At 42.3% G+C, this 17,942-nt stretch overlaps 1 protein-coding gene across 1 annotated transcript in view; it reads right to left on the reverse strand.

Moving 5' to 3' along the window:
- Positions 1–2,363: 2,363 nt before the first annotated feature.
- The window catches only part of PAH (phenylalanine hydroxylase), a 105,404-nt gene continuing 89,825 nt past the window's right edge, over positions 2,364–17,942 (reverse strand). Inside the window, exons 8-14 of the mRNA XM_003269933.3 lie at positions 17,048–17,183; positions 15,920–15,989; positions 10,944–11,000; positions 8,381–8,476; positions 7,691–7,824; positions 4,447–4,562; positions 2,364–3,266 (exon numbers count right to left, since the gene is read on the reverse strand). Coding sequence (XP_003269981.1) covers positions 3,223–3,266; positions 4,447–4,562; positions 7,691–7,824; positions 8,381–8,476; positions 10,944–11,000; positions 15,920–15,989; positions 17,048–17,183 — 653 coding nt within the window. The 3' untranslated portion in view covers positions 2,364–3,222. The remainder of the gene's footprint in view (positions 3,267–4,446; positions 4,563–7,690; positions 7,825–8,380; positions 8,477–10,943; positions 11,001–15,919; positions 15,990–17,047; positions 17,184–17,942) is intronic.

Here is a 17,942-nt window from a genome sequence, read left to right on the forward strand (position 1 = left end):
CCATCTGTGTGTGTGTGTGTGTGTGTGTGTTTATGTGTATGTGTGTTTGTGTGTTGAGGTTGCATGCACACTTTACTGGGGAGAAGATACTTTAAACATATTTTTAATCTTTCCTTTGCAAAATACATTTTTATATACTTTCTTAATTTTGTTTCCTCGATGATTTTTTTTTTTTTTTGCAAATGTTAGAGAAATCACTAAATGCTTTCTGAGCATTTCAGCCTGACTATGGACACCTGTGAAGTTTCACTGGTATAATTTTTTATCTTATCTTTATTTATCAACAAACATTTATTAAGCACTTACCATAGTGCAGTTATTATCCAAGCAGCATAAATACAAACTAGCCATAATCCAGTCTAAACTGGATATAAGGGGCAATATCTTTCTTTTAAAAAAAATGCAATTTTGTCTGGGCATAGTAGCTCACACTTGTAATCCTAGCACTTTGGGAGGCTGAGGCTGGTGAGCCAGTTGAGGTCAGGAGTTCAAGACCAGCCTGGCCAACATGGAGAAGCCTGTCTCTACTAAAAATACAAAAATTAGCCAGGTGTGGCAGTGCATGCCTGTAATCCCAGCTACTTGGGAGGCTGAGGCAGGAGAATCGCTTAAGCCCAGGAAGCTAAGGTTGCAGTGAGTCGAGATCATGCCACTGCACTCCAGCCTGGGCAACAGAGCAAGACTCTGTCTCAGAAAAAAAAATCACAATTTTGACTAATTTATAAATTTTCAATAACTTTTAGAGGAAAAAATTACAAATTTAGTTGTTTCTAAACTTTTCTTACACAATAGTTTATTTGTGATAAACAATCTTCGCTACCTTCCTTGTGATGCAGCTCACTCCACAATTGTTTTAAAATAAATTATTGAGCATCTGTGATGTGCTAGGTGCTAACGGTTTCAGAGGTGAAAATAAAGTCAAGGTTTCTGTTTTTATAAAGCTGACATTTTATTGGTGGATTTTTTGAAACACAACAAAATTATATAACTTAGAAACCTACAGTTAAAATTCAGATTCCTACTTTCAGAAACTTATTAAACATCAATACCATGCACTTGGAATTTTTTATGTATTCATTTTGATTATACTCAGCAAGATCATCTGTCAGTAAAGACTGATACTATTTCTAAAATATTGCTCACTTACTAGAAATTAAACAAATAAAAACACTTACATACTGGAAATGTATTAAATCCCATTGCTATAGACTGGAATTTTATATGTGGATAAAAAAGAGCTAAGAACTGAGTAGCACATTACCAAAACTACAAATATTATCCTTCATTCAGTATGTAACTTCCTGTGAAAATCATAACTTAACCAAAACTTCGCCTCCAAGCTCATTAAAACATCTTTACTGGACTAAAACTCACTCTTCAATATTGTCAAAAATATTGTCTAATATTTAAGTTCCAGAGTCAATAATTAACTTTTCATGTGAAATAAAGAAACATCAGAATAATCCCTTTGCAGGGATTGTTTTGTGTTTATAGTAACACCAGAGAAAAAAGTCCATTTTCACTTTTAAAATCAGTGGGTTTTACAAAGGCATAAACATAGATACAGGCATAAAATTCCAACTTCAAAACAATGAAAATTCAGACACATTCAGTAAATTCCTCTTTCCTCCCAGCTGGCATATGTAAGCAGATATTGTAACACCCCATTAGTGGATCAGGGATAGCTATATAAAGACACATGTGAAGATTTGAATCATATTTCAAGGCTGCAATGGTCCTTGGTTTATAAAGTTTAACTCCCTCATTGTTAGAGTGACACTGAGGTCTAAAGAAGGGAAACAGCTTATCCACATTGATATCATTGGCAGTGGCAGACCGACCACCACGAGTCAGGTTTTCTCAAACTGAATGTACCTGATAGAATTTGGCTATGAATAATAAAAAAAAAATTGGGGTACTTAAAAATACAGGTCTCTGGGCCTTATCTTTAGAGATTCAAATTGGGTGGAGCTGGGAAGGTACCCAGAATTTGCTGTTGATGATACTACAGCTGTTCTGAGAACTAAACTCAAAGAAACACTATGCAAATTCTTTAAGACTTAACTATTTCCAAAATAAAATGTAAAGTAGTATGAGAATTTCAAATCATAGCTTCAAAAACATTGTTTTTTTTCTCCCCACTGCTTCTCAGATATTCATGTTTTCATGGCAAACACACAATCAACAAAAGTCAAAGTCCATTGACTGTCCAGGCATGACTTTGAGTGTCACAAGGAGCCCCTGCAAAAGGTTGGAGATATGAGCCTCTGGCCATTTTCTCATGTTACAAAATTATCTAGCTAATGTATTTCTAAGGCAGTGAGAGAAATATTTCATTCCAGGAAATAACTGAAACAGTGAAATTGTTTAAACTACTAATGTTTTATTACTAATACAAATACAAATTTCACATTTATACAGATTTGCTTTTCAATAATGTATTTACTTATTTATTCAGTGAACATTTCCTGAATATCTACCAACCAAGCCTTTAGTCAACATCTGCTGCATCATAAATGTCTTCAAAGTGTTTCCCAAAACAGACTTGATAATTAATTGGAAAATGATACTGGAAGTTATGGGGATTAGGTGCCGAGTTTTATTACCTTATACAGCAGTATTTATGATTACAATAAAACATACAAAAATGTTTTTATATTAATATAATACTAAAGAAGTTCAATTATTGTAACTATGTTAATGGGCTTCTGACTTAAAGAAAATTTACTTAGGTACAATAACAAAGTAGTAATTGGAATCATAGTTAACTCAAATAGAAAATAAACTTCATAGGTTACGATTTATATTAAGCCCAATAATTCAATTCTAATGACAGTCTTGTGTTTTACATTTAGCCTTATATGCTCCTTTATGAATTCTCTGCAAAGCATATATGAAGCTTGAATGAAGCAGGTCCCAAATTTTAATTAACCTTGATGAAAAGCGACAGATTACTGATTTAACTCAATTGAGAGTATGGGATTATCGTCTCTAAATCAAAGATGACCTCAAAAGATTTACCATTATGCTTTTGAGTCTGTACTCATATCCTGTCATTTCAGATTATTTTGACTTATTTGTTTTTTCTCCATCTTGTTCTAAAAAGGATTTAAGGCTGTTATTTCAAATTAAGGTTTGCTTTTCAGACTTTTTCTGATGAAAGAAACAGTTGGATCTCCATCAACAGATTCACAGTTGACAGACCAAGTTCTGTCCATGGCTTCACTTTATTTTCTGGAGGGCACTGCAAAGGATTCCAATTTCACCTACAAAGAAAAACACCATCAAAATGGGCCACTTATATAATAAAAAACACTCTTCAAGTGTCCACAATGCAAAGCACTAGGGGATAAGTGGGCTTCTTGGATAAGCTGGATGCCACCCCAACTTTCAAGGAGCTTACAGCCTCATTATGGTATAACTACTTGCATGTTTTAGAAAATGCCAGAGCCATTAATGTAATCAGCATCCCTTTTCCATAGGTCACTTCCCAGGGAAGGACTTAACAGGTCTCTCCCCAGGCAAATCATTAGCTGTTCCATTTCTCTTTTACATTACCATCTACAGATGCTTCAAGAAGTGAAATCATTGAACCTAATAGTATGGTTCACAAAAAACTCTAGTGTCAGAATCACCTGAGGTCTATAAACTCCCAAGAGTTATCACAAATTTGGTAAATTTAGCCTTGGCTATGACTCAAAGCTATTAATTTTTAGATAGCTTTTCATTTGATTCTGATGCACATTCAAATTTTAGAATCTATGGTCTAAGCAGATAACTCAGTCTAGATGGCAAGATCTCTGGATGAAGGCGTGATGCAGCCTTCCATTTATGCCATGTCTTCACATACCAAGTAAATGAGATTGGAAAGGAGAATATTTTAAACATAAAGAACTGCATGGGCAAGGGTTAGGAGTCAGGAAGGAGCATGAGAACTAAAAATTGATCAGTGTTGCTGGAAGAGAGTATGAAGGGCTAGAGAGATAATCAGGTGATAAATGAGGTAACCCTGTGATATTCTTAAGAGAAATTATTATAGTATTCTCATTAGGAAGGAAGAGTGGAAGGCCAACAGATGAGCCACTGGACAGCTTATAAAGTGGATAGAACCAGGCAGAGTGATGCCAACTGGACACTTTGCATAGAAGGGATGGAGAGGCAAAGGAGAAAAAGGAACATGGCAGTGACAGGCCAAGTGTGGAAAGGTGGAATGATGGTGGGAGGTGGAGTAGAATCTAGGAAGGTCAAAGGAAAAAGGACACAAGGGTAATTCTGACCTTTTTGTGAAGTTCTTCTCCATCAATGAACCCATGGCTTACATGGAGGTGCTTTTCTCCTTAATTAAATATTTCAATAAATTTATTATTTTTCCTGTGGCGATGGTAGGGAAAGACAGTCTTCTATTACTGAGAAACCGAGTGGCCTTGTAAGGTGTAAGTTACTTACTGTTAATGGAATCAGCCAAAATCTTAAGCTGCTGGGTATTGTCCAAGACTTCAATCCTTTGGGTGTATGGGTCGTAGCGAACTGAGAAGGGCCGAGGGATTGTGGCAGCAAAGTTCCTAAGACCAAAACCACAGGCTTGAGTGAAGGGCACCATTTGGAAAAAGGTAATCTTAAGAGAGTTCTCAGTGGCATTTTACTTCTCTTTTAGGAACACGGACACCTCCCTATAGCAGGGTCTTCAACAGTCAGGGCTGAGGGGGGGAATGGAGTTTTAGTGAGTCTTCTTGGGAAGCCTTTGTGTGTGTGTATGTGTATGTACAAACACATATATGCACATATTTATTTAGTCACCTAGCTCCAAGAAGACAGAGATAGCTTACGATGAAAGCGCTGAATACAATAAAGCCACAAACTCCTATCATTAAATAAAATCAAGAGTAAGTAAAATGTAGCTAAAGAATGCTATATAGAGGAAAAAAAGCTCTGAAATGCTTGACAATCAATGCAGAGGGAAATAGCTCTCAACTGGTGAAGAAAGCACTATGTTAATAATGAAATTTAACATCGATGAAGTACCTTCTATGTACCAAGAACTATGTTAAGTTCTAACTGCCCAATGCTGTCTACAAATATCCTTCCTTATTTAACCTTCACAAAAACCTTAGGAGAAAGTCACCATTACTATACCCATTTTATGGATGAGGAAACAGGCTTGGGAAGGCTATGTGACTACTAAGGCCATACTGTCAGTAAGTTATGCAGCTGGGAAGGAACCCAGGCAGTCTGAGTCTGGCCTGGACCCTTTGCTTTTGTGCCTTCCCAGTGCCTTACTCCTGGATCTGGGAGAAATCCACCATGAGGGCCTCTAAGAGGGACATCATGCAATACCATTAACAAGATGTTGCAAAGTAATCACAAATTTCTAAGTTGCCCTCTGGTGAACATATAAGCTGCTGTACTGAAAATACAATGTTACAGGAGACAGTAGGGACCTCCAAGTTTGGCAAGAGTGGCTCCCCATGTTCCAAGTCAAGCTGCCTGGGCTGAAACCCTGCCTCTGTCTATTATGGCCCTTGTGACCATGGGCACAGGGGACCACTCTTCTGTACCCCAATTTCCTCTGTAAAATTGGGGCAATAATAGTACCTGCCCCAGGGGGTTGCAGCAAATGCTGTTTTACTATGGAGTGAGTGCCCCATGAGTGTCAGTTGCTATCTTTCATGAAGAACAAATGGCCAAGTATATATTTCCACCTCTTCTTCTCTGAAAGGAGCTGTCTCAGCCCAGCTGGTGGCATGAGCCATGTGTTACACATCCGTGATTTTGCCTGCTCTGCACCTCTTCCTCCTTCTTCCCATAAAGCAGCTTGTTTTTGCTTTGGGTGATTTACCCCTATGCCACTAGGTGCATATCAGTCCAGAAGTCAGTATTCGGTGCCAGCCCTCCTCTGGCAAGGAGTTAGCATGTGAACCATGCTCAGCCAATCACATCTCTGCCTACAACTTGAATCTTGAAACTCCAAGTGGTTAGAATTGGTTTCTCTTGGCTGGGATGCTTTGAGGGAATCCAAAGGGATGTGAAGATGCTTTGTTTTGAACCCTGTTCTTTAGCATTCTCTGATTCTCTGAGCCACTTCTCAGCAGAATGGGGTTTTCATGGTTGTTTCCCTTGAGGCCTCGGTACTGACAGGCCTGTGTCCTGGCAAGCTCTTCCCTGCTGGGCTGGGACAGATCACTTGCTGGTTAGAGAGTTGTCTCCAGGAGGGCCCATCCAAATGTGATCTTGGTATGACAGGGTGCTCATCAGCACTGCCTCTAAGCCCCAGTGCCTGGGTCCGAACCTTGGGTCTTGGAGGGAGAGGGGGATGATGCTGGAAGGAGGCTAGGCTCCCAGTTTAGGAGAGAACTAAAACAGCAGAGCCAGAAGGACTTGAGAGCTCTGGACAGAGCTGGAGAAATAGTCATTTTAGGCCAAACCAAGTGGATTTGTGGGCCAGCATTTTACCTTAAATTATCTAAAGATATTAGACATAAATTAAGGAATATCTATTTTAAAAGAAAGAAACGTAGTCCTCTTTGAAGTCTCTTTATTCCAAAGTGTTCTCAAACAAATGTTAGCTGGACCTGTCTTGTCCCCCAATCTTACCTTGCAAATGGAAGGTAAGTGAATGAGCTGTCAAAGGGATAATTTTTACCTTTCTTTGTGAGGGGTCTGGGGAGGATGGAATTTGGATTTAGAAAGGAAAGACTAAGATGTATGTTCATTTATGTCTTTGACTTTCTCCCTTATGTCTCTCTTTTCTCCCTCATGTCTCTCTTTTCAAAAGTGTATATTTCCTTGGGAAGTCATTTATTCTATCACCACTCCCCTCCATTCCTCTGACCTCTCAGAGGCCACAGATAGGGTTGAAAGCTAACATACCCAGCTTCATAGACTCCCAAAGGCCAGTATGTACCATGCCTGTCATCCATCACTGATAAGATTTTTTTAAGTGGTAATGTACAGTGAGTATTAGGATATTCATGTCCAGGTGGACCCCCTGCCCTGTCTGTTTCCTGCTTGGGTGCAGGGACTGTGCACTCAGAGGGCCAACAGTCTCAGAGTCCCAGCACCACTCCATCAGCCTCTTGCTGAACTGCCTCTGAGATTAATGCCTTCACCAATTATTTATTGAGTGCTTACTCTGTGTCAGGTATTGTTCCAGGGGCTGGAGGAAAAACAGAAAATAGAAAGAACAAAATTTCTACCCTCGTGGAGCTTACCTTATATAATATATTACAAGTTAATAAGTATTACAGAAGCACTGGTGGCAGGGATGAGTAGAAATAAGTTGGTTAGAGAAAGATATATAGAGATTAAATTTGGGAAAAGATACAAATGAGGAAGCATGTTTTGTAGATGTTTGGGAGAAGAAAGTGAAGAAAGGACTTCCTAGGTTATAAGACTTGTTTGATTTTGTGGGGAGACTTCTGTGGCCATTCTGTATGCAGGAGGGTTCAGTATCTTAACTTGGTGGTTGCGTTGAACAGGGACCAGGTGGCAGGGGTGTGTGCAAAGGTCAGCATGCCCAACCTTCCAACAGAGAATGGAAGAAAAGGAGGGTGGAGAACATGGGAGAGAAACTGTCTATGGTACAAAGTTGCTGTAGGCATTGGAATCCACTCTCCTGGCCAACCACCCACAGATGAGTGGCACCAGTCAGGAGTCCCCCAGAGCTAGTGGCTCACCTTTGTCACCACCTCACCTTACTTTCTCCTTGGCATCATTAAAACTCTCCGCCACATAATACAGGGGCTGGAACTCCGTGACACTGTAATTTTGGATGGCTGTCTTCTCCAGCTCAAGGGGGAGGAGCTTCGGCTTGTCTGATAAGCAGTACTGTAGGCCCCAAGTGAAAAGTTATTATCGCTGTTAAATCAGGATCAGTATTCCCTGCTGCATCCCATAGGCCATTTGTGCCCCTTCTCTCATCTCACCCTGATTCCTTCTACATCACAGCCCAAATGCAGTGAGCCAAATTACTTTGCACATACTAGGTTCTACCCTTCATAGCTCATCTAAAACCTACAGCCAAGGGAGAAAGGAGTAATTCATTCCAATTACTTTCAAGTAAGGTGGTCAATAGATCACGTGGGAGCCAACCACACTTTCTGGCATGTGTTTGCATACTCACAAGGCTGCATGCATAGGTCAGCCTTGGAATCAGGAGGCCCCTTCTCCCCAGAGATATGTGTATTTGCAATTCCATTTCTATCTGTAACACCCACAGCCATAATCAAATCATAGCTGCTAAGGTACCAATCACTAGAGAATGAGTTCCCAGGTTGCATGTCAAAATGGATACAAACAGGGTTTCAACAATATTGAAAGCAAAATAACGGTTTTCTGTACCCATCACTTTTAAATCCATCCTTGGTTCCTGTTAAGGTCATACCTGTAATTCACCAAAGGATGACAGGAGCCCAGCACCATATGCCTTTATGGAGTCTCCTTGTTTGCAGAGCCCAAACTCCACAGTAAACCAGTAAATCTGGAATGGAAAGTCAATCTGAGAGCACACTCTGTGATGGTTAATTTTATGTGTCACCTTAACTAGATGAAGGGATGCCTGGATAGATAGTAAAGCATTATTTTGGGGTGTGTCTATGAGGGTGTTTCTGGAGGGGATTGGCATGTGAGTCAGTGGACTGAGTGGGGAAGATCTTTCCTCAATGTGGGCGGGAACCACCCAATGGGCTGGAATCCCAGATGGAAGAAAAAGGCAGAGGAAAGCCACATTCGTATTCTATCTCTCTTGGAACCAGGACACCCTGTTTCTCCTGCCCTTGGACATCAGAACTCCAGGCTCTCCGGCCTTTGGACTCTGGGACTCGCACCCAACCACCACCCAGGGGTTCTCAGGCCTTTGGTCTCAGACTGAGAGTTATACCATCAACTTCCATGGTTCTGAGGCTTTTGAACTTTGGCTAATCTACACCACTGACTTTTCAGGTTCTCCAGCTTGCAGGCAGCATATCGTGGGACCTCTCAGCCTCAATAACTGTGTAAGCCAATTCCCCTTATAAGTCCCCTCTCAGATTTCCCTCTCTCTCTTTCTCTCTGTCTATATATCTCACTGGTTCTTTCTCTCTGGGGATCTTTGACTAGTACACACCCCAAAGAAGGAGAAGGCAGCAACTGCCCCAGTGCCATGGACAGGATTGCCCAGGTAGAAGCCTGTGCAGGTTTGTTCTCTGAATCAGCATGACCTGTGATCACGTCTCTGTGTCTTGTGTCTCACTCTATCTAGTCACCTGTTGAATCGAGTGTTGGCTGAATGTAAAGCATGATGGAAAATATCAGGAGGTACTAAGAATACCCAAAAGGAGGCCCCCAACAATTTGTTCTCCATATGACAGGAACTCCTCCATCTCTTTTGTTTTTTTCTCTGTGGTGTCAACTAGACTGAGATGTTCCTCAGATGCTCTGAAGCTGGTAGAGCTCATCAGGCACAATAGTGGGAGGTAGCAGATTAGGTAGTGGTAGAATCAATAAGGAGAATATCCCATAATCCATGCTAAACTTGGGGATGTTTCTGAAGTCAACTACTGCATTTATCTCCCCAATAACCAAGTATTTTTCTTTCAATAACTGACAGTTCAATATGTCCTAAAGAGTTGGCCCGAAAAAAAGAATATTGGGGTTCTGGGGCTAAGAGTAACCCAGAGCTCAGTTAGCTGCTGGAGACAGTCATAGTTTTGGGGAATTAGGGGTAGGTTATTAGTTACATCTGTTATTGGACTAGAAAATGTTAAACCTGGGAGGGCTGTCAGAGCTCAGTCAGTCTGACCTCCTCACATACAGGTGAGGAGTCTTCAGCCCAGGAAGGTAAGGCAACATGCATGTAGTTACGCAGCAAATTAAGGGCAGCAAGAATCCAGGACTGTTCCCCAACCAATCAGTAACATTTTGTCAATCAGTAACAATTTTTTAGAGAAGTCAAATTGGTGATAAGTCATTTTAATATTGTTATGGCAGATAACATGATGCTTTGAGTTCCGTTTATTTTCTTTGTAGAAATGAGAAATTCTATCCAGCTCTGTAACTTCTTTGAAAGCCGCTCCTTGTATCTCTGTAGCCTCTGGCATTTAAAAACTCATGTTCACAAATATTTAAATCATTCAATTTAAATAGTTAAATTTTTAGTTGCTTTTGAGATGGGCAAGATATGAGCTATTGCATCCCATTTTTAGAGATGAGGAAGAAAAAGCCACTTGTTCAGGGCCTAAAAGCAGCTGTCAGTGAGAAAATAACCTTCTGGGAGATTTTAGCCTTTCTGATGGAACGAGTTCATAAGCTTCTAAACTGATATATCTTAATAATAGATTTGCACTCATTGGCAGTCCATAATTCAATTATAAATGTTTATTTTTCAACTTCTAGGACAGGTAATGTGGCTAGTGGCTGGGGTGGGATGTACTAAAATTAGAAACGAGTGGGAAGGAAAGAAATCACCTGCTATGCAGAATTGCTGCTTCTATAGCCCCAGTGGACAAGTGTCATCAGATATACTCAGGAGAGGAAAGTGTTCAGCAAGAAGGGGAAAGCCCACCACCATTTCTCCCTCAAGTCTGAGAAAGAAAAGATCCTAATGTATGCTCTGGTGTGAAAAATAGAGATGTAAACATTCCATGTTCAAAGCTCTGGATCCACATTACTTCATACACACACTTTATGCCAAGGGTTTTCAAGGGCTACTATTATAGCCTGTTGGTGGGTTCAAGATACTGCTTAAAATTTAAGAGATGTAAACATCTGCAGGTAGCTGATTTCAAAATCAAATTTATTAAGGAGAAATCTATCAAAATGTGAAGTTTCACTTGTGCAAATGTAACCCACCACATTCTGATTTTTTTCCCCAGATAACCTGGCTTCCAGGGGAGTAGGAAAGTTTCAAAGACCTGAGGGCCATAGCCTATAGCACTCCCACCATCCACCCAGGGAGAGAAGGGACTTACTGTGGCGAGCTTTTCAATGTACTCATCAGGTGCACCCAGAGAGGCAAGGCCAATTTCCTGTAATTGGGGGAAAACAGAGTCACTGGAGTAGCTGGTGTCTGGCCATCTTTAAGCTTCACCCACAGAACCAACCTGGTACTTAGCCATAAAAAGGTGATGGGTGGCCAGATGCCTTCAGAACGGCCCACATAGACCCTGAATGTGGTGTCAAGTCTTTCCTGCCCATATGTTATAGAATCGCAGATCTCCAGGGCAGGGGGACACTTTCACCCTCACTTGGCCCTTTGTTTTCACTTTATAAGTGAGGAAATTGAGGCACAGAGAAGGGAAGTGACTTGCTCATGGTCACAGGGTCGGTTAGTATCTAAAGCTTCTTCTCTTGCCTCCAACTCAGTGATTGTTCATCAGCAGAACATTCCTGGAGTGTTAAATGAGTCTTAATCATGTACCCTGGAAACATCACAGGAGAACTGCAGATAAGTGGTGACATCAGTCCAGGCATATATATAGCTGGAGAGTCTAACACGTCATAGATTAATTCTTACCACAGCTTCTGTTGCAGAATTCCTCTACTGTCTCTTTGTCTCTTTTACAGCACTTACTGCAGCCTGCCTTGTGTGTTTGTGTCTTTCCTACTGTATACATTAATTCATTCTCAAAATATTCATTAAGTTTATTCGATGCGCCAGGCAGTGTATAAAATCAGTAAAGATATCTTGTGAATTTTAGTGGAGACAGACAATAAATAATGAACATATACATAACTATGTTAGAAGAATATAAGTTCTTTGGAAAGAAGAAACAAAAGGAGAAATAAACAAGAGGGACTAAGAGCTCCAGGGGATCGAGGGGAGACTTCGATTTTAAATAGGGTTCCAGGGTAAGCATCATTGAGAAGGTGATATTTGAGCAGACTTCAAGGAAGTGGGGTTGTTGGTTATACTGACACATAAGGGAAGCACACTGTTGACCAAGCATATAGCCAGTGCAAAAGCTTGTATTTCTTTCCCAAGAAAAGGCAGTGTTGTTTGGGTCAAGAAACAGGGAGGAACCAATGTGGCTGGAGAAGAATTAGTGAGGGGGCAGTGGCAGGTGATATCAAAGAGGGATCCAGAGCCAGATCATGTAGAATATTTTTAGATGTTTTAGGGCTTGAGTTTTTCCTTTCAGTGAAATGGAAGCTATTGCAGGGTAATGAGCAGATAGATGGTCATGATCTCACTTGTGTTATCAAGTGCTCCTTCTGGCTGCTGTGTGAGAATAGATGGTAGGAGTTGAGGGTAGAGGCAGGACACCAAGAGATGGTAGGGGTTGAGGGTAGAGAAGGACACCAGGAGACTGGAGGGTAGACAGGGAACCAGGAGACTGAAGGGGTTGAGGGTAGACAGGACACCAGGAGACTGGAGAGGTTAAGTGTAGACAGGACACCAGGAGACTGGAGAGGTGGAGGGTAGACAGGATACCAGGAGACTGAAGAGATGGAGGGTAGATGGGACACCAGGACACTAGAAAGGCTGAGTGTAGACGGGACACCAGGAGACTGGAGAGGTGGAGGGTAGACAGGACACCAGGAGACTGGAGAGGTTAAGTGTAGACAGGACACCAGGAGACTGGAGAGGTGGAGGGTAGACAGGATACCAGGAGACTGAAGAGATGGAGGGTAGACGGGACACCAGGACACTAGAGAGGCTGAGTGTAGACAGGACACCAGGAGACTGGAGAGGTGGAGGGTAGACAGAACACCAGGACACTGGATAGGCTGAGTGTACACAGGACATCAGGAGACTGGAGAGGTTGAGTGTAGACAGGACACCAGGAGACTGGGGATGTGGAGGGTAGACAGGACACCAGGACACTGGTGAGGTGGAGGGTAGACAGGACACCAGGAGACTGGAAAGGTTGAGTGTAGACAGGACACCAGGAGACTGGGGATGTGGAGGGTAGACAGGACACCAGGACACTGGTGAGGCGGAGGGTAGAAGGACACCAGGAGACTGGAGAGGTTGAGGGTAGACAGGTCACCAGGAGACTGGAGAGGTAGAGGGTAAACAGGACACCAGGAGCCTGGAGAGGCTGAGTGTAGACACAACACCAGGGCACTGAGAGGTTGAAGGTTAACGGGACACCAGGAGACTGGAGAGGTGGAGGGTAGACAGAACACAAGGAGACTGGAGAGGCTGAGTGTAGATAGAACACATGGAGACTGGAGAGGCTGAGTGTAGACACAACACCAGGGCACTGAGAGGTTGAAGGTTAACGGGACACCAGGAGACTGGAGAGGTGGAGGGTAGACAGGACACCAGGAGACTGGAGGGGGCCAGGGTAGAGACTACTAGAGGGGGCCAGTGAGGAGGCTACCGCAGTCACCGGGATGAGAAATGATAGTGGCTGAGACCAAATTGGTAGCAGTAGACATAATTGAAATGGTCAGACTCTACACATATTTTGAAGGTAGAACACACAGGATTTTCTGAAAGATTGGTTGTGGGCTTAAGAGAGAAAGGAGTTGGTAATGTCCCAAAGTGCTTATGGTTTGATCAGCTGGAAGGGCGGAGTTCCTATGAACTGATGTAGAAAAAGCTGTGCTGGCGAAGGTTTGGGAAGGAAGATCCAGAACTCAGTTTTGGACAGGATGATAGAGATGTCTCATAGACATCCAAGGGGAGATGTTGAATAGGCAGTTCAATATGTAAGTCTGAATTTGGGGATGGAAGTCTTGGCTGCAGATGTAAAAATGTGTCCATCATCAGAGTAGAGATGGTATTTAAAGCCATGAAATTGAGTGAGATCACCAGAGGAGTGGGTTTAGACAGGGATGAAGAGTATGGTTAGACCCGCTTTGAAGCAAGAAGCTACATGGTCTGCATCTCTATATCACTCCCTGGGCCAAGTCCAGAGCCTGGTTCGGATTAGGCTTATAAAATACTTTCTGATTTAGAGTGAACCAAATTCAAATTCTTGGCCTGGATCTGTTCTCTAAATTCAACTAGAAACCACTGATAAATCCAAGACCAAAACGGCGCCTTGTTCTCTTAGTCACCATTCTTCGTGAGCCTAGAGCTTGCCTACAACAAGGGGGGCCCAACATTCCCTGTGCTCCAGCCCCACTCCATCCTGTACTATAGTGGGAAGCAAGTCCTGTCTCTGATCAAAAAGGAATGTTCTCAGGAAACATTCAACATGACTCACTGCCTTGGAACTGTCCAGATCAAAGTTGGAACCATGTGACACTGATGCCCCAGGAGCTCCTGTTTGTTGACTTGAGCAACTGTCCACTCTTCTGTGGGGTTCCCCAAAGTGGAAATGGCTTAAGGAGGACTGCCACTTAGCATCTGACTTTGTAAACTAGCTTCTGGTGGTAAGAATAAAAGGTTCCTATTCTTCAAGGAAAAATCTGATTCTTTTTTGGCCATAGGAACAAATCCAGATTTTAAAACCGTCCCAAGCAATCAAAGATATCTTGGCAGCAGTAACCACACTTCTGAATGTCATTGGTGATGCTTCTACAGTTAAAGTTCAACTAATCCCTAAACACTTCCACTTCCAAAAGTCCAACGATCTTTGAACTCCATAATTCCCCAAACCTCACATAAAAGTAATTTTTCCTTTTGTTTAGAGAGGCTGCATCTTACAAGTACAGTTTTCCCTCACTTAGCAAGCGATAAATTCCACATTTTGTTTGTTTGTTTCAAATATTTAGTGGTAGCTTCTTTATTTGACAGTGGGAATGTTTATTTCTTCCAGCTGAGGGAAAATGCCCATTAAATTCACACACAATCCCATTATTCTGAAATCCCAATACTTGGCTCAGCATTTGCTCATAGGTCATTCCATTTGATCCTCATGCTTCTTTGCGAGGAAGATGGCTGGTGGAGAGGGCTTCTGACTGATCCACATTTATTAAAACTGAAGCACAGGGTGGCTGATAATGTAACCCCAGGTCACACAGCTGGTTAGTGGCAGGGTTGGAGCCTCAGTACATCAGAACACCATTCAACCTTCTCATGATCCCAGCTACCAAACCATGGTTTTAGGCTGCCTCTCAGTGCCTGGAGAGAATTAGTAGCATTATTTTACTCAGCCCAAAACTTTCTCTTTTGGACAGGTGTGGTGGCTCTTGCCTGTAATCTTAGCACTTTGGAAGGCTGAGGTGGGAGAATTGAGGCCAAGAGTTTGAGGTCAGCCTGGGCAACACAGTGAGACTCTGTCTCTACAAAAATTAAAAAAATCAGCCAGGCATGAAAGCTTGTGCTTGTAGTCCCAGCCACTCAGGAGGCTGAGGTGGGAGGATTGCTTGAGCCCAGAAGTCTGAGGCTGCAGTGAACCATGATTATACCACTGCACTCCAGTCCAGCCTGGGTGACAGAGTGAGACCTTGCCTTAAAAAAAAAAAAAAAAAAAGAAAAAGAAAAAGAAAAGCTTTTGAGCTTGTTAACCACTGTGAAAGATGAATGAAATTCTAGGTTGCAGGGTTGCAGCTTTGATGATGGTGATAAGATATTCAGCGCATTTTTTTTCTTTGTTAACTAAGTCAGGGTATCAGCATTGGATTCTTGGCAAATGTCACCTCACTTAATTCAAGCGTATACACAAATAACTGCCTGGCAAGGTAGAAAGTTGCAACGGCCCTGAAAAGGTGAGGGGAATGTACTAAGAGATTGGAAGAAGGTGAGGTAGTTCCTGCATGGGAATCAGGAAGGCTTTCATGGATGAAAGGCTCTAGCAGGAAAAATGAGATTAGTACATTGAAGAACACACATATGATTCAGAGGATGAGTGATTCACCAACCCCATGCTTGATCTCCGAAATGGGTATTTAGCTTCCCAGAACTACACACCCATTTCAGATGGGATCATAGAACTGTACCTGGTTTCCACTCTTGCAGAGGGCATGAGGGCCCCTCCCTGGGCTCAGCTCATTTGAGAAATTCAGGTCACAGACCTATAATTAGAAGGCTAAAAAATCCATTCCTTACCTGGGAAAACTGGGCAAAGCTGCGATCTGAAAACAAGGGCACATGTCCCAACAGCTCATGGCAGATGTCACTGAAAGACAGAAAGCACAGAGAGCTTGGAGGGGAGGAGGTTTAAGCCAAGGCAGACTCAGTCTTTCTACATGAGGAATGGGCAGAAAGAAAGGAAATAACTCTTTTAGGCTTATGATCTATCTCCCAGGAATAAGTGATATGCAGAGGTTGGGATCAGAAAAGGCAAGGTACAAGATAAAAAGAAGAAAAGGAAGGAAAAAAAAGAGACAGGTACAGGGCAGGGTACAGCAGCCAAGGGTCTTAAGAGTATGACCAGTGGGGTACAGGGTAGAAGAGCTAATATTCCTGTGGACATGCTCCCATATACCTAAGTGAGCTATGAGTCATGAACACTTCTCATCCTGTCTTCTCCCTGGTATTGACTTCCCTGGGCAGATACAATATGCTCAGCTACTCCACTGGGAACTAAAACAAAAACAGTGCTGCTCTTCTCTTAGTCTGGAGGTGGACAGCAGTGAGGGAAGAAAACCTACATTTATTTAACACTTTATGCTCTATGTCCATTTGGGACAGGTCTGTTTGGATTTGTGGCAATGAACTTTATGGGCAAGGAAAAACAATTTTGGATGTTCTAAAAAATTTTTTATAAGTTGCATAAATTTTATCAGACTAAGGGGATAACGAAACACCCAAGTAAGAAGCATAATGGCTGCAATTCTCTACCTCTACCCAATACACAATCTAGGCAAAGAAAGATAAGAGTAATCTAGATGTATACTTAGGAGCTATTGAGATAGCTTGGCTGCCACCCATTCCTGTTCTCATTTGCAACTTCGTAGCTTTGACTTTGGAACTTGATTGGGATCTCTCATTCTTACTGCCAAGGGAGTTCTGAATTATTGGATCACAGGATGCCCAAATCTCCAATCAGTCTAGTCTATCTACTTGGATGGAGCAAATCTCCAGGATAGATGAGTTGTTTTTAGTACTACCAGGAAACAATCTAGACAACTAGTCCTGTGGGCCAGCCAGCAATGAACCCAAACCTCATTCCTGCAGCAGGAAAAGATGGCGCTCATTGTGCCTGGCAACTGGTAGCTGGAGGACAGTACTCACGGTTCGGGGGTATACATGGGCTTGGATCCATGTCTGATGTACTGTGTGCAGTGGAAGACTCGGAAGGCCAGGCCACCCAAGAAATCCCGAGAGGAAAGCAGGCCGGCCACAGGTCGAAGGCGGAAACCAGTGCAAGCTGGGATGCAAAGAAGAAAGAAAACTCAAAGCTCATCACCACTGAGTCAGAGGCACTAGGAGACCTTCAGGTAGTGGAGTAGTACACATAACTGCCCAGGGACATAGGCTCTGACACTAGGCAGACTTGGCTTCAGATGTCCGCCTCGCTGCTTTCTAGCTAGGTGATCTGGATCAAGTAAATTCCCATTTCTGAGCCTCAGTTTCCTCATCTGCATAATGTGGATAGATACTTCTTAGAGATGTTCCAAGAATAAAAAGAGCTAATGAACACAAAGTACTTAGCACAGAGCCTAGCACACTGGAAACATGCAATAAATTTAGCTTTCATTACCATTTGTTAGGGTGGAACAATTATTCCCTACTTCTCCTGCTTCTAGAGTGAAGAGGGTATTTGTACCTCATTTCCCAGAAGGGAAGAGTATGGATAGAGTGCTTCCAGCTTCTGTACTGCACCTCACACAGTCCACCCCATGAGTAGCAGTGACCTGTCTGACTGGAGCATTTGGGAAGAGAACATGAATATTGTCAATTTAACTCTTTCTGTACTGTCCTTTCTCTCTTGATTGCTCACACAGGACCTCATTCCAGTCTGCTCTTGGCCATGCAATGGACTATGCTCCATGAATTGGCAGGTAAGTTTACCTAATTAAGGGGTAAAATATTAGCAAGTCCATTTGTGTGCACATCTATGTCACATTCTCTAAATCGCTCAATTTTAAAGCTGACCTCTGATCACCATCTCTATGGTTCCTCTATC

This window comes from Nomascus leucogenys, chromosome 10 (genome assembly GCF_006542625.1).
Source record: "Nomascus leucogenys isolate Asia chromosome 10, Asia_NLE_v1, whole genome shotgun sequence".
In the NCBI taxonomy this organism is placed as follows: domain Eukaryota; kingdom Metazoa; phylum Chordata; class Mammalia; order Primates; family Hylobatidae; genus Nomascus; species Nomascus leucogenys.